The 23,920-nt window shown below is 33.4% G+C and overlaps 2 protein-coding genes across 11 annotated transcripts; both read right to left on the bottom strand.

The window, feature by feature from the left end:
- Positions 1-135: 135 nt before the first annotated feature.
- Positions 136-7,435, bottom strand: LOC130612437 (uncharacterized). Of its 5 annotated transcripts, none has more exons than XM_057433749.1 (5): positions 5,788-7,191; positions 4,219-4,327; positions 3,420-3,694; positions 2,458-2,542; positions 136-468 (listed from the first exon to the last, which is right to left on the bottom strand). In XM_057433749.1, exons 2-5 carry the CDS (start codon positions 4,268-4,270, stop codon positions 461-463), a joined length of 420 nt encoding a protein of 139 aa, XP_057289732.1. In that variant the 5' UTR covers positions 4,271-4,327; positions 5,788-7,191; the 3' UTR covers positions 136-460. The 5 variants fall into 5 exon arrangements, with proteins under 5 accessions (XP_057289732.1, XP_057289729.1, XP_057289730.1 ...); XM_057433746.1 differs by lacking the exons at positions 136-468; positions 5,788-7,191 and adding exons at positions 569-1,396; positions 7,297-7,435; XM_057433747.1 differs by lacking the exon at positions 136-468 and adding an exon at positions 569-1,023 and having other exon boundaries at positions 5,788-7,207.
- Positions 7,436-14,172: 6,737 nt separating this feature from the next.
- LOC130612430 (deoxynucleoside triphosphate triphosphohydrolase SAMHD1-like) lies at positions 14,173-23,668 on the bottom strand. 6 transcript variants are annotated; one of them, XM_057433738.1, is made up of 5 exons: positions 20,801-20,976; positions 18,313-18,434; positions 17,098-17,321; positions 15,434-16,765; positions 14,173-14,346 (listed from the first exon to the last, which is right to left on the bottom strand). In XM_057433738.1, exons 3-4 carry the CDS (start codon positions 17,303-17,305, stop codon positions 15,456-15,458), a joined length of 1,518 nt encoding a protein of 505 aa, XP_057289721.1. In that variant the 5' UTR covers positions 17,306-17,321; positions 18,313-18,434; positions 20,801-20,976; the 3' UTR covers positions 14,173-14,346; positions 15,434-15,455. The 6 variants fall into 6 exon arrangements, with proteins under 6 accessions (XP_057289721.1, XP_057289722.1, XP_057289717.1 ...); XM_057433739.1 differs by lacking the exon at positions 14,173-14,346 and adding an exon at positions 14,474-15,045; XM_057433734.1 differs by lacking the exon at positions 14,173-14,346 and having other exon boundaries at positions 14,474-16,765; positions 20,801-20,973.
- Between the last annotated feature and the right edge of the window lie 252 nt (positions 23,669-23,920).

Here is a 23,920-nt window from a genome sequence, read left to right as displayed (position 1 = left end):
CTGTCGTCAGGATACCGGCCTACGTAAAGCCTGCTGTCGTCAGTATACCGGCCCGCGTAAAGCATGCTGATTGGTTATTCGTAAAATCAGGTTTCGTGATTGTTTACTACGCGCGGGTGATGACAACAAATTCAATCAAAACATATCGTATTTGTTATTTCATGCAAATATAAAAATTACGTGTGTGCCCGACACTGCCTTTTTCACACACAGACAGAATACGGATATTAAAAAAGAGGAAATAAACTAATCCATTAAAAGTTATATTCACAGGTTGTCAATATTTTCTCGAAAAAGTGCTCTCTTCATTCTAAAAAAGATGCCAATTCTCGGTTTCTTGGAAAGGTCCTCATTTGAGTAATATTTAATAAACCTAAAATGATACAACCAAGCAACACGGCCAAACTAATTTTATTTTGTAATGAGTGGTTTCGGACGAGTACGTATTTTTTTTGCTCCTTCATTTCGCTAAAAAATATTAAAATTATATCAATGTTAATTGATATAGTTAACGAGCGCCTTCCTGAGTCGCCAATTTAAAGGAGGACTTATTTAAGTGAAAACAGTATGAACACAAAGGAATTTTGTTGCTATAAAATTTAGCTATAACTAAAAAACTTACAATACGTTCACAAAAATTATCAAAATATCTACCGTAAATAATCCATGATACCCTAGGGCTTCAGATCCTTTAAAGGAGGTCGTAACACTAGGCAACTTGGGAACCTTTATAAGTATTTTAAATGTCACTAGAAATAACGTTATTCCAAACGGAATTTAAAACAACGTTTTTGATAAACTACTGTCTGTATCCAGTACAGTATGAGAGTTTCATTGTTTTTTAAGTATAGCACCGTCTAGGATCACTTTTGTTTAAATAAGCATATTATCGAGCTTGATTTTATCATTTTACAGTCGACTATTTATGTCGTAATCTGGTTAGTTCAAATGAAGATGAAGAGGGAACAAACATAGATGTCTCTAATAGCATTTGCACGTTGATTATTTTTTTATTACATAGGTCTAGAAAAAGAAGATATATCATTTTTTTACTTGTTTACACCCTACTGTATAATCGCTTAATGAGTAAGGAGCTTTGAAAATATACTTCTGCATTTTTTGCATCAGCCTATATTAGGGATTTTATGAATGCTTTTTTTTAACTAAGTATTTTAATTCGCTTATGGAAAGTCCTATTAAACTAATTCGGAAGTAAAGACTTATTTGGCAGAAATTAATTAAAAAGTGGGGCCTAATTTAAACGAGTAGGCAGGAGGACTTATTCAGCTTTAACAACAACAACAATAACAACAACATAAAAATATTATTATTATTGGTGCAGCGATGATAGCAAATCTTACACCAACACTTTGAGATTCCCACCAATTCTTCACATCTAAAGAAGTTGAAAAATTCGGCAATACAAAATGAATTCCCCAAATCACAATTATCCACTTAATCATAAATATTTTCCAGAATTTTATCCACTGATTTTTTTACAGTTAAATTAGTGAAGATTAATTTTTTGCGGAATAGGCCTCTTTCCCCAACTTGGTCTGCAAAATAAAAAGTGCGCGAATTCGGTGATACAATTGAATTTTCCTAAAACGGACACGTGTAAGACAACCATTTTGTTTCAGAGAAATTTCGATCTAAAATCTCTTCATAGTCACTAGTAAGAGAGTTACTTAAATTATTTTTTAGTATTGAATTGTACGTTACAGCTTGAAGGAAAAATCCCAGTTAGTCGTAAAAACTATTTCGGAAAGTCGTATGTAATAAAAAAACGTGATAAATTTGATTAACAAATGTTATTTTAACCAAGATTTCACATTGGATAAAGTAAAACATGAAAGCTTTGAAGTTTTAACAGTCATACTCTTTCTAAAACTTACCAAACACAGTAGTAAAGTTAAGTCAATTTAACGTCTCCAGCATCTGAATCACGGAAAATCAAAAAAAAATTTCCCTAGTAAATATTTAACTTAAAGCCTGCTCTCTTGCAAAAAAAAAAATAATAAAATAAATCAAGATTGAAATTTTGTAGACACAAGACAATAAATATCAGAGTTTTTTTATGTAAAAACCGTGAAGGTTAAAGTATAGAAATTATTAAGTAGAAACTAACAAGCTTTTTGCATATTTATAACATAACCATTTAACTTGAAACTTTGGCTGCATCTTTTTTCTGCAGCGAAACTGCAAATAGATTTTATAGCCAAAGGTAAATAGCATTCCAATAGCCATATATTTGCGTCTTTTGCATAACCTGATAACATAAATGTCATTTTTACGCCCTTTTTTTGACAAATATGTATTTTTACCAACGGCGGGTTATTCCATCAGTAACACGCCGTCATTTGTTTTATTTATATTTACTTAAAATATTGCCATTTTCATTTTTGCTGCCTAAACAAACGCATATTTTGCTTCGCAGTATGACTGGAAAATCTATACCTTCGTAGAATGCTGTCTTTTTGACATCACTATCAAAAATTGTTACTCGGAATCTTGTAACCTTCAAATTTGCCACAAGTTGAATCTAAAAAACAATTTTAGGATGACGTTTTAGTCGAGCGTTTGAACCTTATTCACACGATAATTGTTTTAGTGGGTTCTGTAACTTATCAACTACTTTGTTAACAGAAATGTTTGCGGAAAGAAAATTTTGCGGTGTTTAAAAACTTGAAAAAAGATTTCTAGCTCCAAACACCACACATGTTCTAGCACTGCTCCAAAATTTTACAGCTCCACATAGGAGTAATCTCTTCATTAGGGGGTAGTTGCACACCTTTTTTTTCAGTTTTTATTTTTTGACTGTTTTATGACTTATAGTAAATATGTTCATTATTATTTAACTTTTGTTGCAACAAATTATTGTGCGACAAAGCTTTTAAAAGTCGAGGAATCTTTCCCTGCTACTTCGCTGTACACACTGATTCATCACAAGCTTTTAAGCGACAAATCTTTCGACTCTAAGTTGTTTAAGTTTCCTATTTTAAAGGTTAAACCTTTGCTTAGCTTTTTGACTATCCATTTTGAAAGAACAAATTCACGTTGCATGCTTGCTCAGTTAGCTGGCGCGCCAAAATCAAAATTTAATTTCCGCTTACATTACGTTTGTTTTCGTATGACACTTTCTGACTTTTATGGTAAGGAAAGTCTCAGAAACTTTTGTTTTGTTTCTAATCCCTGTTTGTTGTTTTGTTTCGGTTGAAGCTGCCCGTTGATTAGAAGTTGCTGAAGTTTTGAGTCTCATGTTCCTTAGAAGGTGTTGATTATAAGAAAGGAGTATAGGCACTTAAGCAACATGTAAACTTGGAGAATTCAAAAATGTATGTAATACCATACACTAAGTTCAGTGAAATTTAAGCAAGCTGAGGAAGAACTGGAGCGTTTCATGTCTGTTTTATACGTACCTTTAAATGTAATTTCGATTTATCGCTGCTAGGATTCAATTCTACATTCAAGAAAAATCTAACGCCATCGATCACCAATCCAGGAATGAAAATTTCACCTGACACATCAAAACGGTTAACAAAGCTCTTCCCAAATGCAGACAAGGAGATTTTCACAGATGGTGGCACCCGGTTTGGATTAATTTCAATATCGAAACTTAATTTTTCGCCAGAAATTTCGATGGAACATTCATATGAAAATCCATCTTTTTTCGTTACACAATTCGTTGCTACTCCTGCAGATATAAAAGGATTATATGAATCATAACTTTAGCTTGCTTATTTTGTTGAGACATTCTTAGACGTAACTGAAAAAGTATTAAGGCCACGATAAACCTGCAGCGTATATAAGCCATTCATACGGTGATAATTTCCAGACTTTTAAACACATCCAAAACGTAAAAAAAGAAGAAAAAAGTAAAATCTTGATTGCAAATTTAAAAATAATTACTTTTTATAAGTGTGGAATGCTATAAAAACAATCGAAATAACCACAAGATAATTGCTAATATTCACATTAATCCAAAGCTAAAAAAATATCTTATCCTATAGTAAAAAAAACCTATTATTATCAAAATCTTCTTTGAAGCAAACAAATTTGAAATATTGGAAAGAGTTTTTTTTTCCGGCGAGAGATTTTACTGCCTCGTTTTCTGATCTTTTTGTAACTAAGCGGCACTTGGATCAATGTTTGAATGACTTAATTAACATCCTTAAGATCGTCTTTCAATTTTATTGTTTACTATTAGCAACTTCTTACCTGTCAATAAGGTCAGTATAATTACAACAACAATAGCATTTTTGGACGTCATTATTTAGCTTCCTTGTTAGTGATCCAGATAAAAAAACAATGTGATGTTTTATCAAATCTATAAAAGAAATATTAGTTCATAGAATCAAATAATAATCGTGAAATGATCGTCTTTTCAACGTTGATACGACCGACGTTAATTCAACGTCATCTCAACGTTGGGTTCGCAACATCGACTCGACCGACAAAAATCCAACGTCTTTTCAACGTTGGGTTTGCAACGTTGATCCGACCTATGTTAATCTAACGTCTTTTTAACATTTCTCCCGGCCGTGAATTCAACGGTTGCATCATCAACATCTTTTTAACATCGTTTTCTCTCTGTTGTTTCAACCTGAAGTGGTATCAACGTTGATACAGTTAAATACAAGACGTTGTTTTAACGATCATAAAAGATGTTTATTTAACATCGCGTCTGCGAAGATAATTCCACACATCTCTTTAACAGACGATTATAGACTATTCGTATCGCCGTCCCGGAATCAGGAAAAGATACAAGAATCCCTGGGGACGAGGTTGGCGCCAAAGCTGGGGGCGGTAAAGGGCGGTGACCCAAGGTGCAAAACGCCCTCCAAACCCTCAGTTGTCTCTGATGGAACTTATAAGCAATATTTTACACCAGTCAAAAAAAGTCCTGAATCCGCTCCTGCTTGTAAAAGAATATACAATTTTGTATAATTATTTGTGTATAATACATTATAGCGGTGGAAACTACAACCTTGGACCCAGGCCAGGGAGTCTTTTACTTTTTTGACATAGGCACCAAACCCTGGGAACGAGGATGTCGAAGCTACCATTTAGACAGCAAAACCACTGCCCAAGACAGAAAAATAGTTTGTTATAACCAACATGTTCTTATATTGAATGAAAAAGGTGAGTCTAACCTTTTTCTTGGGATACTTATAATGTTTAGGCCTTTTCCGGCCTTAGAAACTATGCTCTTAGAAATATTGTGCCTTTTTAATTGTTTTTTAGGTCTTATCTATACAATGATACGCTAGTTCCGTGTTTCTGAAACAGGCAAAGCGTCGTATAGATCTTGAAAAGCTGATCAAGAAAATGTATAGGATCATGTATTTTTGACAAACGGTATTGGGGTTCAAAGGTTTTTTGATGACGTCATCAACCCGTCCATTCCGAAACGGATTCGGGGACCCAGGTATTTAACAGATATTCAATTTCTAAAAAAAAATCTGTGTTTTGGCGGGTCTTTGCTGACGTCAGCAAAACATCTAAAACAACCTATTTTTCCATTGTCCATCTGCCTAAGTGAATATTTATACGGCCTTATCCACTAGCATATATTATAATATGAAAATATGATAAACCGTGACAAAGCAAAGATAGTATGTTGGCAGTATAATAAAATTTTGATAGAAGGGTGAGAATGTGAGAAAAAACTAAGGAACTACAATAATACCTGTTATAATAGTACAGGAACTGTGTGTGTGTGTCTGTCTGTAACAGGCAAAGAAATTCCATAAAAACAATACATATAAGAAAAAACTTTATTCATACCTTCATTCTTTCATATACCAGGATAAACGCTTCGCATTGGTAAATACCCGTTAATGTCAACTAACTTTGAACTTCACGCAATCTTTAAAAATACTCCAGCAAAAATACAACTTTAAAATTAAAATGGTTGAAAATAATACAACTCATAAATCTTACTGTTGCTTTTGCATACAAAGAGACTGCTCAATCCCCGGTCAGCAAGCATCCGAAGGAAAACAATGCTTCAATAAAAAGCAACTACAAACAGTTTTTTTTAAGCTATGAAAGATCATACATCATCTCTTGACGATTTTAGTATACTCTCTAGGGGTAACAACCGGTATTTGCTAGAGATTAAAGAGAGTTTGTTCATAATGCGGGATAGTCCCCAGTTGAATAACAACATTAGATCTGCTCCATTGTATTTATACAATTAGTATTTAATATGTAACTATGGTTGCTGTTAAACTTGTATATATTTAGGAGAACATTGTACGTTTTTGATTGCTTGAAAATGGGTGTGTGAACATCCGAAACGTCGCGAATAATGTAGTTTCTTTGTTATGAAAGGATTGTATATATAGGTTTAACAAAGCGTTATTTCAATGCAAGAGAAAGAATTTAATTAACACATAAAAGTAATTAACATTTTTTTTTTTTTTTGATAATAAACTAATCTTTTCCAAGTTAATAACTTCAGTTCATATAAATACATCTTTTAGTATTTTTCTCATATCTGATTAAAAATTAATTTTAAAAGACTTAATTTTAAAGCAGTAAATTCGTTCGGGTTATACACATAATCATAATCATATAATGATACACATAATCATATACATTTTCTTGACCAGCGCTTTAAGCTCTACACACAATAGAGGCAACGTGAAAACAAGGTTCTAATTTTTTTGTGTTGATGGGTTGCTGACGTCATCAAAATTAAAAATAAAATGACATATTGGCTTCTTTTTCATTTTATCCTGCCTCAGTGAATTTTTGCCACGGGCTTTATCGACTAGTATATATATTTCCTTAAAAGCGTCTATAATACATCCCCTATAAAAATGTTCTTTGTTTTATAAACATTTTTTTTTACGATTTTGATTGGCTAGAATGTGATAAAATAAAGTCATTTCATTAGTTGGGAATTTATTGCATGATAATTCAAATTCACCGTGACGAGTGCCTTGTTATAAATTATTGTACCAGTAAAGTCACAGTCATTCAACGTGTTATTGTAGTTGTCAATTTCGTTCAAACGTTTTAGTTGATTGTCTGTTTCTTTTAAATGAAATTGACTTGTCTGTTTCTTTTATGATAAAGAAACATGACATAAATTTTATAAGTTCTTAAGTGGACACCTTCACGGGATTTCGTTTATAATGTTTTTTCAGCCTTTTTAACGAAATTATTGACAAACCTTTTGTGATAAAAGCAGAATAAATTTAAGGGGATTTTCCACGGGCTTAAATAACTAGTTTTAAATATTAATATAATATCTCAAATAAAAAATAATTTTGCATAAATACTTACTACAGAGTCTTGTTCCAGCACGCCACAAAATTTTTCTAGCAAAGAATTTTTTGTATAATAAGTATGACCTATGTAACTATTAACTGTGTAGCGATTAACCAATCAGATAAAAGCCTTTTGTCTCTTTCTCAGAAGCGTGTTTATGTGTTTATATATGCTATATTACGCAATGTGTCAATATCCAGTTGTTAAGAGAAATTGTTTATTTTGGCTTTAAGATTGCTCTTTCTTCTTTAATGTTGTTACTTGTTAGGAAAACACGATTGTTTTTGTAGGCGATGTATTTAAAACAGAAACTTTTAATAAATACCATTTTATCATTCTCGTCTGCAGAGCTCTTTTTTCTTCGAGTTTATCTCAAGGATCTCTGAGGTCGAGAAGGGCATTTTATAAAAACTTAACGCGATTCTAGCATAGTCATAAGAAAAAGAGATTTATGATTATAGTAACGGCGGATACTTTTGGGTCTTTCGCGTTTTTTGGTCATTTTCGTCAAAGTTTATGCCTTATAATATTTGTGTTTTTTTCATTCTTTTTTGGTGCTATGAGCATTTTTGGGACATTCCTTTTCCTTGACACAGTAATGGATGCAGACATTTTATCTATCTATTATATTAATGCGAAGAGTGTGTGTTTCTGTCAACCTCGTTCCACCTCCGTCCGGATATAAAAAGTGTTTTATGTTGTTAACTCTTTAAAATGACATGTTCACGCAAGGTTCACGTGAACGTATGTTAATACTTTAAAGAAACATATACATGGTCGTTCAGCATATATATTTTTATGGTAATATTTCGACCTCGGTATTGGAGGCCTTCATCAGACTATCTTTATGTTCTTATAGTGGTCTATTTTTTCCCTACAGCTAGTTGAACTTGTTAAAACGTCTATGCGAGGTTGTGAAGCTCAATCAAGACTTCTAACAAGCCTTTTAATCTACAATAACGTTTACCAGATTCGTTTTCATGATCTAACTTTTGACTTACCAAAAAAGCAAAAATGTTATGAATTTCATTACTATTTAACATCATATATGTAATTTTAACAATGCTTTTACAGATAAGCCGTTTTATAAAGCTACACGATAAATTATTATATACAAGAACATATAAAAATGTACGATAAAAACACACGAAGTTTTTCGTAAGTAAAAATCTTACATCGTCAGGTAAGTAACATTGCTGGACAATAAAACCACTATATATATTATAAAATTTTTGCTGAAACTCTCTAAGTACTGTGAATAATGAGAGGAGGAGAATAGAAAATAAAAATACATTAACGTCGTAATAAGAAAACATATTTTTACGTCATGCTGTTATGAAAAAGCAATCTTTTAGATTCAACTTGTTCGTTAAGAACAGGCCTTAACAACTTTATAAAGAATGTCTCCAAATTTTCTTCTTTAAACAGTTTTTGAAGCGCAACTTAAAATTTTCCAGCTAAAAAAGAGTCCATCATTCGCGACAACATAATTAGCTGGTTCGGACTTCGAAGACAATTTGTTAAGTTCAGACCATTGTGTTTGCGCATTCCGTACTGTTTCACCGATGTAGTTCACACCGCATAAACAGGTACCTTTGTAGATAACGTAAACTCAGTGCTTTATTTTGTCTTTCAAAGGAAAGAGAGACTGAATTGTCTTAGTGTTCCAGAGACAATGGAAATGAAATTATCATTTGTCCAACGATTTATGTTTTAATAAACTTTCTTACGTCTTTTTCATTTCGTTCGCCGTAAGGTAAGGTAATTGTGCTTAGGTTCATTGTGCAGCTAACCAATTCGGGATCAAAAACTCTTCCTTATCTTTATTGAAATCTCTTATCACACTATAGACAAAACCCAGCCTTCGTATACTTACTTTTATATATCAAATTTCTTCTTCTTTTATAGGCTTTGTGTAAACCACCTAGAATCGAATTACGTTTGTAGCGTTTCGGTACAACTGATTTCCAGTGTATAAGTAGTTTGTTCTCTTTTCTATGAACTTTTGTTTTGAAACCGTTGCCAAAGTGAATAATCTCAGTGTCCAGGAAACGAAGGGGGTCTATCTCCATTGTCAGCTTTATGTTTGGGTGATAATTATTAAGAGACTCAAAGAGAGTATCGGGTACATCTTTTTTACTTTTCGCACAAGTGTCGTCTACACAGCGTTTGTAGAGAGCTGGTTTTACTTGATTAACCACATCTTTTTCCATCTTATTCATGTATATATTGGGAAATACAACAGATATAGGGCCATCCAAAGGACAACCATCAATTTGTTTAATTAAACGGTTGTTGAATGCATGAGAGCTTTCGGAGCAGTTTACGAAAAATGTTTTCTTTGCACAACGGTCGTAAGACTTTATTGTGATAAATCTCTTGGCATATGTAGCTGATAGTATCATCAATAGGTATACTTGTAAACAACGATTGAACGTCATATGACACCATTCCTCATCTTCTTAATGACATCTGGGAATTTCATACAATCGTAATCGTAAACAGCTTTGAAAGCTCTCATCTGACTGACAATTTTAAACTGCATAGACTGTAAATGTATAACCACAAGTAAATGCAAATACATTTTCATGTCTCGTATTTGACAGACTTTTCCTGACGTCAGCGATTTTTTATGTCCTATATTGCTAAAAATAGCTTCCGTATCAAAGATAATGTTTATTATTGTTGTTCACCCAGGGTAGTCTAACGATAACGATTCGCACTTTTATAATCTATGGCACGACTCGGCCTGGGTTTGAACCCAAGACCTTCTGTACTGGAGAAGCTACCACAAAGCCACCGGTTAAGATATGCATAACGCAAATAAATATATGCCCAGATTAAAGCTGAAGTCAATTTTTCCCTAGACAAGAGACCCAGCATAACTTTACTTACCACCGGAAAATCAAAATAGTTAAAGTGGAAGAAATTACGCTGCGGCGCAAACAAATTTTCTACGTCAGAATTTTTGATTTGTTACTTCTATTGTCCTTTGCTTACGGGGTCAATATTGAGAAATCCTTTCTCCTTTAATGTTTTAAGCGAGATGGTCTCACTCACCCAAACAAACATAATTTACTGCAGTACTACAGTAGACTCTCGATTTAACGTTCGTTAAATTAAAGTTTGAAAAAATTGCGAATATTTTTACCCAAATATTTATATCCTGTATAAAACCGATGTTTTAAGTTTATAATGTTTTAAGGTTTGGTGTTTTAAGGTGTTTTAAAATGGCTAAGTGTTAAAAATCAAAAAAGTCAGAAATGAGAGATTGCTGCTTCTGGTTGAGAAATGAAATTAAAGTTTGGAAGTAAAAAAGGATCTTGTTGAGAAATTCAGAGAAATTGAGAATTACCAATAGTGACAATAAGTAGTAAAACAGTCAATTTAAGCACTGGTGATGGAATTTAATTTCCTTTTTAATTAAAGTTAACAGGAAGAAACAAATTTGTAAATATTTTAAATAACTTTTCAAAATTAACAAGACGTATGATATACGCAAACAACCTCGCCAAAAAAGTGTATAAAAAGCTGAAGTTAGACACGACATATTTTGCTATTCGGATAGGTAATAATATTGATAAAAAATTTCTCGAATTTTCAACTTTCGTTAGGTCAGTCTGTAAACACGTCCTCGCGGGCGAGATAGTAAAAAGAAAAAAAAAGTAAAAATAGTTACCAAGATGAGATTCGAACACACGACTACTTCCGTGTCGGTGCTCAGAGAGGCAAAAATTTCCATTCTTGTAGGACACATTTGCGTTTTAATACAAGCTCACGAGCTTGTAAAAAACAATTTACACCTGCGTTTCCTTTAGTTCTAATTTACAGCGCTTTTTTTGCTTTGTAGCAAACTTTCTAATCTTTAACTTGTTTTCTGTTGTGTTTAGTGCTTTGAGTTCGTTATGTCGAGGTATTATAGACTCGCTGAAAAAAAAATTAGTTCCTTAAATCAGAAGTTATATATCTATAATTATATCGGGGATTCGTTACCTAGAAGGAATTTAAAAGAATGTCTTAAGGTAACATCCGAGGAGAACGGACTTTGGTTCGTTATATTGTGTTGTTTACTATACATTGGGGTTCGTTATGTCGAGAGTATACTGTATTTAAGAGGCTAAGATGTGGCCATGTTAGCTTTTGGTTTACTCGTTGTTTTAGTTCCGGGTTTACTCTGAGAAAGTATTTTGGGTGCATTGGCGCATTTGAATTGGGAATTCCTCTGACATATTCGTTTGCTTATAAGCTTTCGTATGAAAAGAACTAAATTTTGATATTCTTGATGGAGCTTATTTTACTAAGCTAATTTTACTGATCCTTATAAATATGTAAAATTTACAAAATCGTCCTTGCCCTTTTGTATCTATCAGGAACGTTGTAAAACAGGAAAAAAACATTTTTTCTAATATATGGAACATTCACATGGTTAATGGAGTTAGGAGTTAAATTCATTTTTACGTGTTGACGTATTCCCTTTTATTCCAAACATCGTTGTTCTCCCTCTGATGAGATAAAAATTTATACTGTATTTGCTTTATTTTAATTACAAGAGAATTAATGACGAGAAACTCCCCGTTGGTTTAACACCACAAGAACATCTTGCGGGAGTTATGTTCATGAATCTTTAACTCTTTGAATAGACAAGTTGCACTACTTAACATATAATATATTTGTCCGCAATTCGCAACTGTGCTTGTCAATATATACCACAATCCTTCGCGCCTTATTATCGGAGATGGGAAGGAGATTTTGTCGCAAGAAGGGACAACTCAAAGTGATGATAACCTTACGATTTCCTTCTATGCTTTGAGTACTGTGTTATTGCAAGGACGTTTAAAATTTGCTGCAGATGTGAAGCAGGTATGGTTAGCAGATTATGCAACTGGTGCCGGTAAAATTATCGGCCTGAAAAAGTGGTGGAACGGTGTGATTAAAGACGGAAAAACTACGGTTATTACGTCAGCGAAAGTAAATCATGGATGATTTGTAAAAGTGAAGCGATTGAACTTGAAGCCAGAAAAAAAATTTAGCGATTCGTCAATACAATTTACGACAACAGGAAATCGACGAATTGTTAATTAACAATCAGCTGAATAGGAGTGAGATACGGGCAATGGAACAGAATAGTGAAAAAGGTGCCTCAACCTGGCTTAACGTTTTACCATTAAAGGAACAATGTTTCAATCTTACAAAGAAAGAGTGTCAAGATGCACATGCGCTAAGATACAATCATTTAGTGAAAAATCTTCCAACAAAATGTTATCGCGGAGATGATTTCAATGCCACCCATGCCATGTGCTGCAAAAAAGGTGGTTTTGTGACCATGCGTCACAACAACGTAAGTGATTCCAAAGCGAATTTGAGTTTGTAATGATGTGAAAATCGAGCCAAAGCTACAACAACGATGAATCAAGGCTTGATGTAAAAGCCAAGGGTTTTTGGCGTCCAGGACAATCAGCTTACTTCAATGTACGTTTGACCAATGTAAATGCCCCATCGCAAATTGAAACGTCAATTAGTAAGATATATAAGAAGCATGAAGCTGGAAAGAAACGTAAATACACTTAGCGTGTATTAGATAACGAACATGGCACATTCACTCCACTTGTCTTTTCCATAAACAGGGGAATGAGCAAAGAATGTTCTGTATTTCAGAAATTTCCTTGCAGTAAAAAATTCACAGAAATCCGGCGAACAAAACGATAAAATAATGACTTGGATGAGATATAAACTCTCCTTCGTAATAATGAGATTTCATTATTATGCTTTGCTTTGCCTTAGAGGTTCCAGATCCTTGAATACCAAGTTGCACACAGAGGTGGTCAATGATTTTGATCTTGCCTGTGTAGATGCCAGAATATAAAGTTTTTATTTTATTTAGTCACCAATGCGCACTTCTCTTCTATTCAGTCAAACACTCGCGTGGTTCATAGACTTTGACAATAAAGTTTGACTCTTAACGGTCCTTTCTTTATCAATTTTTATTTTATTTAACCTTAGTTTATTTATATTTCAATTAAAATTTTAATTATTTTTAATGAATATATATATATTATATATATATATATATATATATTCAAAGTCGGTGTATTTAATTAAAGATAATTAAAGAAACGTTAATTAAGAATGGTAAAACAGTTACCGGAAAATTCAGCAGCCGTTAGAAATATAACGTCCTACTTGCTTTTACGGGACTAGCTGCTATAGTTTCTACAGGTAGTGCTACTGCCCGCACGCTAGTAAAGGTTAATTTTGGTAATACTTGGAAGCACCTGTCGGGTGTAGCACTACTTAATGGCTTATAAACCGTTCATTAGGGCGCTGCGGGAAAATAGCGACCGAGTTTGTAACGTCAGAGACGAACACAGGTCCATGCAAATAACTGAGGTTGTTGTTTTCCACGTAGCACTCGACTAGCCGAATTATAAGCTATTTAGTACCTGGTAGCCTGATAAAAATATAGAAATTAAAGTGATCTATAGCCAAAGAAAATCTAACAAAACATTAGCATTTGGATAAAACTAAAATACAATATTTTTTTTTATATAGAAACCAATAGACACGTTCGATCAACTGAAGAAACAGAGTTTTTTTTTGGACACAATGCAAACATTGCTATATTTTTATTCTGAAATAAAAGTCCTATAATTTGGTGTTGCTGTAAAATTGACGAGCAATTTCAGATTGACGTCATAATTTTTAAAAGGTGAAAAGCTTCTGTATTTTAAGTGAAGAGAGTGCAGAGCTAGACACGTTTCGAAGTTTTAAGAACAATGTTACAAATTTGAGCAAAGATAATTTTTTTTGAGCAAAATCTTGATAGCTAAGCATCATTTCCGGACAGATTTTTATTGTGGTTACCTTTCGTTAACTAATTATACTTCTATTTTCACATTTTTTTAGCATTCTTTTCATCTATGAACTAGGTTTGTTTTCACCCAGCAAAAATTTAAAAATGGCGGATGTACCTCAAATATGATTCGTTAATTAAACCAAAGGTCAATCATCACTACGGCAACAACCTGAACTAAATCGTCGAATTGTTGAAATCACCAGAAAAGAAACCTAAAAAAATGTAGAGGCATTAAATTAAACTTGTTTTATTTAAAAGATAATTGAGGATTTGGTATGGTGCTAAGCGGATTTATTATATTGTATATTTCAGCGTGTGTAGGAAGAAGAAGACTAAATATTACAAACAAAAATTATTACGACAAGTATCAACATAAATTAGTACGGCATAAATTAGTACAACATAAATTAATGCGTTATAAATTAGTGTGACAAAATGATTACGACATAAAAATAATGACATAAATTAGTCAATATAAATTATTAATAGTACTTCCAATCTTGTTCCAGGGCTTCTTTTTCGCTTTCTGATATGTGTCTTCTTTCGCACCAGCATGCATATCCAGAAAGCGAAAAAAGCGCTTGGAAACGAGATTGGTAGTACTTCAAGTACACTATTTAAGTTAATCCTTTCAAAATATTGAAGAAAAAATCTCACAACATTTTTAACTTTGATCTCATTTAGTTTCTAAGCAAAATGATGACATGAAAAAAGCAAAGCACAGCTTGAAAACAACTTTTCTCATCTTTTATTTTGTGGGAACAATGCTGCCTTCTTTCTACTTGGAAACACGGCACTTTCCAGCACTTTACTATATGGCTACCGTGGTATTGAAGAGTTAACGGGACTACAAATGGACTGTTGGTGTTTCAGGAATAACCAACGAGCCAGTTTCTCGCGGTGTCGACATGCTAACGAAAGAACAAAAAACGATCTTAATTAGAATGACGAAAACTATTTTAAAAGTCGTGGTGTTGTGGTTTGTAAGTCACTCATTAGTTACTGGAGATAATATCCAAGCGTAAATGTTTCGACTTGAGTATTTGTAGGCTTAAAAACCGATTCTCAGCGAAAAAAGCTCTTTATCACTCCGTTAACGACGACTTATGAAAATTAAAAAGAAAAGTTCTGGTCTTAAAAGAAGACATCCGACTTTAGGTATAGTAAAAAAAATTCCACTTGGTCTACACTTAAAAGTTAAAAAAAAGATAAGACTTCATATAACGTTAGTTTTCCTTTTTTATTAAGATCTGAGAAAATTATCATCCTTAGAATTCTTTCATATATAATTAACAGTACCTCTTTCTACGCTATTGACAGACTATTTTTTCTTCATAAAAATCGCAGAATCTTTACTTTTGCATACGTTAGTAAAATAACCAGCTGTATCACCTTCCAAAGTATTTGGAATTAAGTAACCCTTCTTTCGGCACCACGACTCAAAATTATTTTTAACTTCTTGCTTCTTCTCACGTTTTGTGCAATACACTCGAATGAGCTTTTCAAAAAATGAATTTGGCAATATATCGCTAAGATATTCGCGTCGCAATTTTATTGGTTTTCCATCTTTGGTGAAGAAAATCACTTCTTCGACTGGATTTTGATCTTTCATCCCATATCCAATTGAAATGATATCTACAAACAGATCCTCCCTTTCCAAAGCACCATAACTTGTATCTATGATTGCTTGTGCAATCATATCTTCTTGTAATTCATCAGATTCACGTTTAGTGGAGCTGGAATTAATGCGAGCGCAAAAATACATCATAAAATCTCTTTTCTGTATTCTCTTGATAAGTTCTTGCGCATCCTTTAAATCTTGATCATCATCATTAGATCTCAGAATGTCGTATATTATGGAGTCCGTTAAGTTTGTGTAACTCTCCATATTATCAATCGCAGCCGAGATACCATATTTGTTGTCAACTTTCAGCATCGCTTCACATATCATTTCTTCAATGATTCTTGTTGTCTTGTGTTGATATACTTGGTGATGCAGGGCCCAACGAACGTGAAATAATTCATACAAACTAAACATCTCTTTGTCACGAACACATACTTGTAGCTGTCCGTCTACGGATAAAATGCGTATATTGTGAAAAAAGCGTTGAATGTTGAACGTATTTTTCATTCCAAGATGGTGTGTATCGCGGGCAAAGTAATCAAGTTTATCACAATCGATACCAGTCCTTTTGTTTGACACAATCTCGTAAAGAAATCCTTTTTCAGTGCTTAAGATTTGTTCTCCCTTTATCATCCGCTTAATCAATTCACATTCATTTTCTCTAATACCTCTCTCCGTCAACATTTCTCGTAAACCTTCGTTTACAGCCAACATGTAATCAAATAAATCACACGATCCTTGTTCGTGCGTCCATTTTGTGTCTGGTCGCACACGTTTTATGAATGATCTATCGAACGTGTGCGAAAATGGACCATGTCCTAGATCGTGACACAAGCCAGCAATTTTCACGCAAAGAATTTCTGTCTCTGTTATTTCGACAGCATTATCATACTCGGTGTTGTGAAGTTCTTTTAATGTTTCCAACATGAGACCACACAAGTAAGATGTTCCAATGCAATGTTCGAATCGATTGTGGCATGCTCCTGGAAACACCCAGTAGACTCCAGCTAAACAAAGGAAAAATCAATAAACTAGATATTTGAACACAAAAACAATTGCTTGTTCAAGTTAGAAACAACAAAACCGTACGGTACCATATGACAGCAGAGCTATACCCCATGTACTAAAAATTAATCCATTGTTGATTAAATACGAAGTCATTATTTTATGGGCCTGAAAAATTTTTCATCGCCTAGTAATAGTGAAAATCTGCAAAGGTAAAATACATAGACTCGCGATTCGCATTTTTCTTTCCATTATGGCGCCCGTGAACATTTGATTTAAAGTGTGCCCGCTTTAACTCTTCGACGACCAACACATACGGAATCAAATTTCTTACCGAGTTGTTTTAAGTCTCGCAATCTTTGAAACTGAGGCGTATCGGTAATAGCTACCAACAATGGGTCAATCTTAATGGCTCCGTGTACCGAATCTTGAAACAGACGCGACTTCTGCTCTATATGAGAGTTTCGTCTTTTGTAAGATTTCTGTTGCAGATTTTGAAATACATCTGTATTCTCGTGAGATGGGCTAATATCTTTTGACATGCTTTAACAATGTTATCTAAATGGACAGAGAATTTAAACTTGAAAGGATAGTACACAATCTTTTTACAGTTAGGAGCAAACATTGTTTCCGAACTAGACTCTGACTTTGTCTCTCATATACGTTATTAATATTATTTATATTATTATTAAGAATTACATAGAAGTACACCAAAATTAGGCTTTTTAATTATTTTAAAGGCCATGTTGATAACAAGCGTACTAAAAAGTTTTAGATTTGATGTTGTTGTTTGTCGAACCGTAAGCAAAAACGTGCAGGCATCTTCTTGTGAAACTTTGACGTCATATAATTGCCAAGGTCTAATATGCTCGAACTGACTTAAACTGTTTGAACAATTACGACCAAACACTGACTTGTTTGTTTGTATTCAGTTGTATTTATATCATGATCAAAAGCATACACAACCTCGTCCCTAGGGCATCTTGTATCTTTTCTGACACTCCGATTCGCCGTCCCGATAAAAAAAACAGACGTTGGGAACAAGGTTGAAGCGAACAGATTTAAGCTTGATCGTTTACACTAAAGTCTATTGAGATAGGATTCCACATTTGCTGGCCATGTTCATAGTTTTTGTTGGGCATAAATTTAATTTTGTCTTTGTGTAAAAGGTTTTCTTTAGTGGTAACTTGGTTTCTTCTAATCTTCTCAGCTATACATTAACCAGTATACATACGCACTTTACGTCACATTTCTTCGAAAAGGTCCTGAATAACCTTATAAACATAGATTTTGAATGTTTTTAATCGATATCCTTCCACAGTATGTCGTTATTAAAAATTGTCATATTCTTTTATTATGTCTCTTAATATAAAATGAATGAACCTTACCGATTAAATTTTCGCTAGGTGATGGTGATGATGAAGATTTCACTTAAGTAGCTATGGTAGCAAAAACCTAATGTACGCTTAATAACGCATTGCATTGTGAATCACAACGATTCTTTTGACAACGGTGAGTTGAGAAAAAGAAAGAAAATTATCTTACTCACCGATGAGAATACTTAAACCAAGGTATGGCTCACTATCACGGGGAGTTATTGATTAGTCCGTGCTATGACTGGGCCGAAAACTCTGATGTCGGTAGCAATCAACTGACGATCTTATTATTCAGCTAAATGTTTTAAAGAAAACACAAATATCAATATATTATCATCAATATTTATATATTGGTAGATCACGAGAGTGAGCAATAACAACATGTTCGCTCAAACAAATTGAAATGAAATCTTGAAAGCACTTACATATTAACTAAAACATATTACAGTAAAGCATCAATCAATGAACCAATTTGAGTGTACGATGGAGAAATGGGAGGGAATAGCACATTGATTATTACACACAAAACACGAAAAACATGCTTGTATCGGTCTCTGCACTCATATTCTTTCTAAATAACCTTTTAAATGAGCGTAGCAGAGGAAAATAAGAGTCGAGGAGAAAAGAACGAAGCAGAAGTTGAGGACGAGAGCAGATAAAATCTTCAACTAAAAATTATTGAGGTTTTTGGGAAGAAAATCTTCGAAAGCTCAAATATTTGTGGTCATTTTAGATCTGGAAATTAGTCAAAAGTGACTAAACTATGTCAAAGCTCTCCTCCTAGGTCAAAGTAACCAAGTTTTTTGCCGATTTTTTTTTGTTGCTGATTTTGACGCTTTTTCTATGTAAGTAACATGCACTACGAAATTCTAACAGTTTACTTTTCAATAAAATTTTAAAGTGAGCTAATTTGTGTTGACAGCACGTCCGATTTACACGGACCTTTGTGGGTCGTGGAGCGGGTTGTTCCATAATGTGGGCATTGTGGAAAGTGCAGCTGGCTCATTTTCCCCTGCCAAAGTTAAACTTTTAAAATCTACGGACTGTTGAGTACAAGTTTTGCGATTTCGGAAAATGGTTTAAAAACAGCTTTTGCTAAAATTAATATTTTGTCCGCGATTGTAGCGCTGCTAAAATTACTCTTGTGTAAAATGGACTCCGACAAATTAGGTAGCTTTGGTTGCATTAGCTTTGCGATGACAAGGGCAAGATAAAATGGTGGATTGGAGAGATTTCCAGAAAGCGTAAGCAATACTATGTCAACAAATTTGATGAGTGAATTTCAACTTACTCACAAATTCTGGTGATCAACCATTTAATTCGCATCTATCTTTTTGTAACAAAAGTTTTCTGCAAACCATAAAAAATAACAGATTTTGCGTCATTTTTGACTAAAACAGGATTGTTGAATATCAAAGAATTTTAATATATAGCGCGGGTCGTAAATAGTATTTGCTACATCTCACGCGATGCGAATAATTGTGAAACAAGCTGGTACTTGGTAGGGAGCCGTGCTGTGCACGCGAAACGCAAGTTTGATTATAAAACTTACAATAAATTCTTTTTCTACAGGAGTGAGTTTAATGGCTTCGTAACTGATGAAAATGAAACTCTTGCATTGAAGGTTTAATATACAGAGAAAAAATGGCGCGAATAGATGAGGTGAGTCTTATAATCTTACTTAAAATTGAAACAAAGCTAAATTTTTTAACCTATCAAAGAAATAAGTGCCTTCCTCTGTACTGGAGGCCTCGAAAGTTAGTTCTGAGACGAAATCAGTTTTAGATTGTGTATTTTTGACTTGAAAGAGCATAAGGTAAAGTGATTAAATTACTCGAAAACAACATTTTCTGCATGAGTGAACCTGAGATCGAAAAAAATCGATGAAAAATATACCAATATGCATTCTCGTCCCCAGAGCTCTTTGAGATTAAAACATTGAAAGTAGGTTTATCTCAAAGAGCTCTGGGGTCGAGAATGACCAATATGCCATTGGTGTTTTAATTAAGCAAAGCAACGCGTATGATTTTAACAAGCTAGTAAAAACACATAATGGTATAGAAATTCATTTTGTTTTTATGCATTTTTCAATGTTAAATATCAGAATTTGTCAGAGTCAACATTTAATTCAGGTTAAAAATGTATACATATTATGTTAATCTTAAAAGAAAAGTAATAAAAATTAATGGAATGAGCTTATAGGCTCGGGTACATCTTTTTCATGAATTTTCACCCAATACGGTTAAATGGGTGACGCACAAACAGAAATAGAAAGAATGTCAGCGACAAAATTTTTTTAGATAAACAAAATAATAAAGAAATGTCTCAACCTCTATTCAAGGAGTCTTACTTTTACTCTTTCTTATATCAACGGAGACTGGATAAGTCACGAGTTGTGAATTACGAGTTGCTCGTTACGGCTCGTGTTTTAAAAACTAAAAAATAACTCGCGCAACTCGAACTTGAAACTTGAAAGTTAATAAAACTCTATCACGGTGTCGAGTCGTCGGATTTTTTTTTGATTGCTTCAAATGACTTAAAATAACTCTCCTGAACGTGCTGACAAAAAAATCTTTGCTGGTGAATTAGACTTATCATAGAAGTAATTCTGGTGGAAAAAACATAAAAATCATGTTAGTAAAAAAACTAGCCTTAGCTTACCTGCTAGTTTGTATATCCTTCGTCGATTTAAACTGTTTTTTGCTTTTCTTATTTGAAACATCTGTTAAAAAAAAATTTCCTTTGGTATATGCAATTTTGAATTTCCAAGAAATACAGGATGTTTTGCTTGAGTAAACATAAACAATAACACAAATAAAATAATTTAACTTCCCGATTACTCGTATTTTTGAAAATAATTTTTAAACTTTAAAAAAAAAAATTTTTTGTAAAAAATAAATTTATAAGAATGATCAAATCGCAGTTTCTGAAACACCTGCCAATAAACCTTCCTTTTATAGCTGATATGTCATTGCTATGTTTTTATTAGCTTGCAATTTTAAATTCTAAGAAAAGCAATCTATTTTGAATCGCTTGAATAAACAAAAGCAAAAAAGCTCTGTAGACAATTCTTCTGTATCCTTCAAATAAACGTATGTTTTAGGATCAAATACTATGAGAACATAACTGAAAACTTTCAAAAAGCTTCAGAAATCAGCTGACCTTCGCATGGATTTTTATCTGTAAAATAAAAACATGAATTTCTTTTTTATGAACTATTTACTTGCCAATGTAACGCTTGTAAAAGATTGCAAAAGATAAACTAATCGGATAACAATCTTAAAATACTTAACGTCAATCTCGCTCGATAACATTTAAATCTCCTTTTCTTTAATACATTCAGTAAGAATGCTGGAGAGGAAAGGAAAACAACATTCGATTTATTTTTCTAAATATCAAAATATGCAAAAGTGCAGGAAATGATCGACGAAGGTATTCGAAACGGAAAATATAAGGTTACGAATGAGACTATTTTCAAAGACCTTTCCAGTTTCCCATGTTTTCTTCTTCGTCAATTCAAGGATAATCCACAGTATAAGGACATGCGTCCTTCGAGTAATGAACCTGCGAAGTTTTTTGCTCAAAGATCCATGAGTTTATTCAATTTTCTGAAGTCAACCTTATTCTAAAACTACGTCCATTCATCAACCAAGCTGGTATTGATTTCATAAAGTTAGTAAAGAAATTGCAGGCTAATTAAAACCAATGTCGGAAAACGAATATATCACCCAGGATACTCAAACGTTCCCAAGTTTTTCAAAGGAGTTACCTTCATTAAAACTAAATGAAGAGGAATTGAATTACGAATGTTAAATCTCTTTTGACACGTATTCCTGTTTCCTATACCATAGATTATGTTCCAAAGTTTACGACAATCATAAAGTAAGACCTATACGCCCCAGAGTTACCTTCCGGAAGTCACTGTACAAATTGACCACACAATGTATATTCACTGCTAATGGCAAGTTATTTAAACAAATGATGTTTCGGTGGGTGTCGTGTCTCTCAGTCGTGTTTACTGGTTGCTTCATGAGCAAAGTATAGTTAAGCCATTAGCTCCTTCTCTCTAGAAACGTTATCTTATACAAGACGAAACAAAGATGTCCATGACGAGTTGAATATTAAACTAACTGTAGAAAATAATCCTAAACGTTTTCTTGAAAATTGATCTACTAGAAAATGGTTCTTCTTCGTTTGTGTCCCTCACAAAATTACCGTTTCATTGGTCGTCGAAAGTACCATTGCAATAAAAGAAATTTTATCAACGCAAATCTGAACAGATCTTTCAGAATTGGAAGTTACTTTGACATTGAAGCTGAGAAGATTAAATAAATGTATAGCTATAAAGGCAGGTTATCCAAGTTGTTTCATTGACGCAAAAATTAGCGATTTAAGGTCAGTTAAAGAAGACCAAATTATACCTTCTTGGTTATTTGAAGGTGATGTTCAAATTACCACTTTGCATGAAAAAATGATAAATGTTATGCCCCACTTTGTAATTATGTGGCCCCACTTTGTAATAATACCTACCCCACTTGGTAATAACTGCGTTACTTTTATTACCTGCCCCACTTGGTAATAACTGCCCCACTTTGTAATACCTGCCCCACTTTGTAATAACTTTTACCCAACTTTGTAATTTTGAAGCTGTCCCACTTTGTGATTCATTGTTGCTCCACTTTGTAGTTTTTAAAGTTGCCCCACTTTGAAATACCTGCCCCACTTTGTAATACTGTCTTGTCCTACTTTGTAATACCTGCCCCACTTTGTAATTTTTGGTTTTTTGCATGCTGACCAGTATGCAATTTTTATGACGTCATCTTTTGTTATGTTATCGGTGTTCTGGATGCTCTGTTTTGTTTATTGCGATGAAACGCCTGTCACGTTGTAACGTTCCATGCACTGGCTTTCTTTTTGTGAAAAAATGTACTAGCTGAAGTGTGTTTACATCATATCATAACATAACATATTACAACCGCGTTTCAATAAGATACAAAATATACAGTATAGCTAATGTGTTTTTCGTACTATAACATAACATAAGAAATATAACTTGTGGCAATCTTTAACCTGTTTAACATAACATACACACAAACCGGTTCAAGGTTTTTTACATAACCTCTTTTACTGCAAGGAACGTGACAAAAAGGTTTAGATACATTTAGAGATATACTTCGGGTATTTCTACAAATCAAACTCAGATATTGTAAATCAATACTTCAGCAACCTTAATCACAGTCTTCTCAAGTTTTGATGATAATAAAGACGGACCCGACGTCAGAAATCAACCCGAGGACATTTAATTTACATGATCACAGTATAAATAGAACGTACCTCATTTGCAGTGACTGGTTTAGAAACTGCTTTGCTGTTACTACTTTAATCAGATCACCTTTTTTTCAGAACTCGTTTACCTTGAAAAAAAATTAATCCATTTGAATTTAATGTCAACTCATTCTTTAAACTCCAGTATTTGATGTACGCGCTTTTGTGAGTGACAGTCCTGACTTTCATTAGGATTTTGGATTCACCGTCGTTCCTTATCAACTCCGTTATTATGTCATGCTCATCTTCTCACATGAGACAAATATAACTCAACAATACGACAATGAAATCTCATAATATCAGAATAAGAAATTGCAAAACATGTTTTAATATCTTTTAATGTCAATTCCGGCCTCACAAAAGATAAATATAAAAACGTGTCCGGTCTAAAAACTATTCACAAAATCAAAATCCGGTAAAGCGAGTATAATGTCAATGTCCACAAGGTTATCCTAT

This window comes from Hydractinia symbiolongicarpus, chromosome 10 (assembly GCF_029227915.1).
Source record: "Hydractinia symbiolongicarpus strain clone_291-10 chromosome 10, HSymV2.1, whole genome shotgun sequence".
Lineage (NCBI taxonomy): Eukaryota > Metazoa > Cnidaria > Hydrozoa > Anthoathecata > Hydractiniidae > Hydractinia > Hydractinia symbiolongicarpus.
This window is presented reverse-complemented; position numbering and strand designations above follow the sequence as displayed.

Coding starts and splice junctions, on each gene's coding strand:
- LOC130612430 (XM_057433737.1), bottom strand. CDS start 17,305: ATGTCAAAAGATATTAGCCCATCTCACGAGAATACAGATGTATTTCAA. Junction 16,766..17,097: donor GCGAGACTTAAAACAACTCG/GTAAGAAATTTG, acceptor TCCTTTGTTTAG/CTGGAGTCTACTGGGTGTTT.
- LOC130612437 (XM_057433746.1), bottom strand. CDS start 4,270: ATGACGTCCAAAAATGCTATTGTTGTTGTAATTATACTGACCTTATTG. Junction 2,543..3,419: donor AATCGAAATTACATTTAAAG/GTACGTATAAAA, acceptor ATTGTTTTTTAG/ATTCAACTTGTGGCAAATTT. Junction 1,397..2,457: donor AAAGACAGCATTCTACGAAG/GTATAGATTTTC, acceptor CAACTTCTTTAG/ATGTGAAGAATTGGTGGGAA.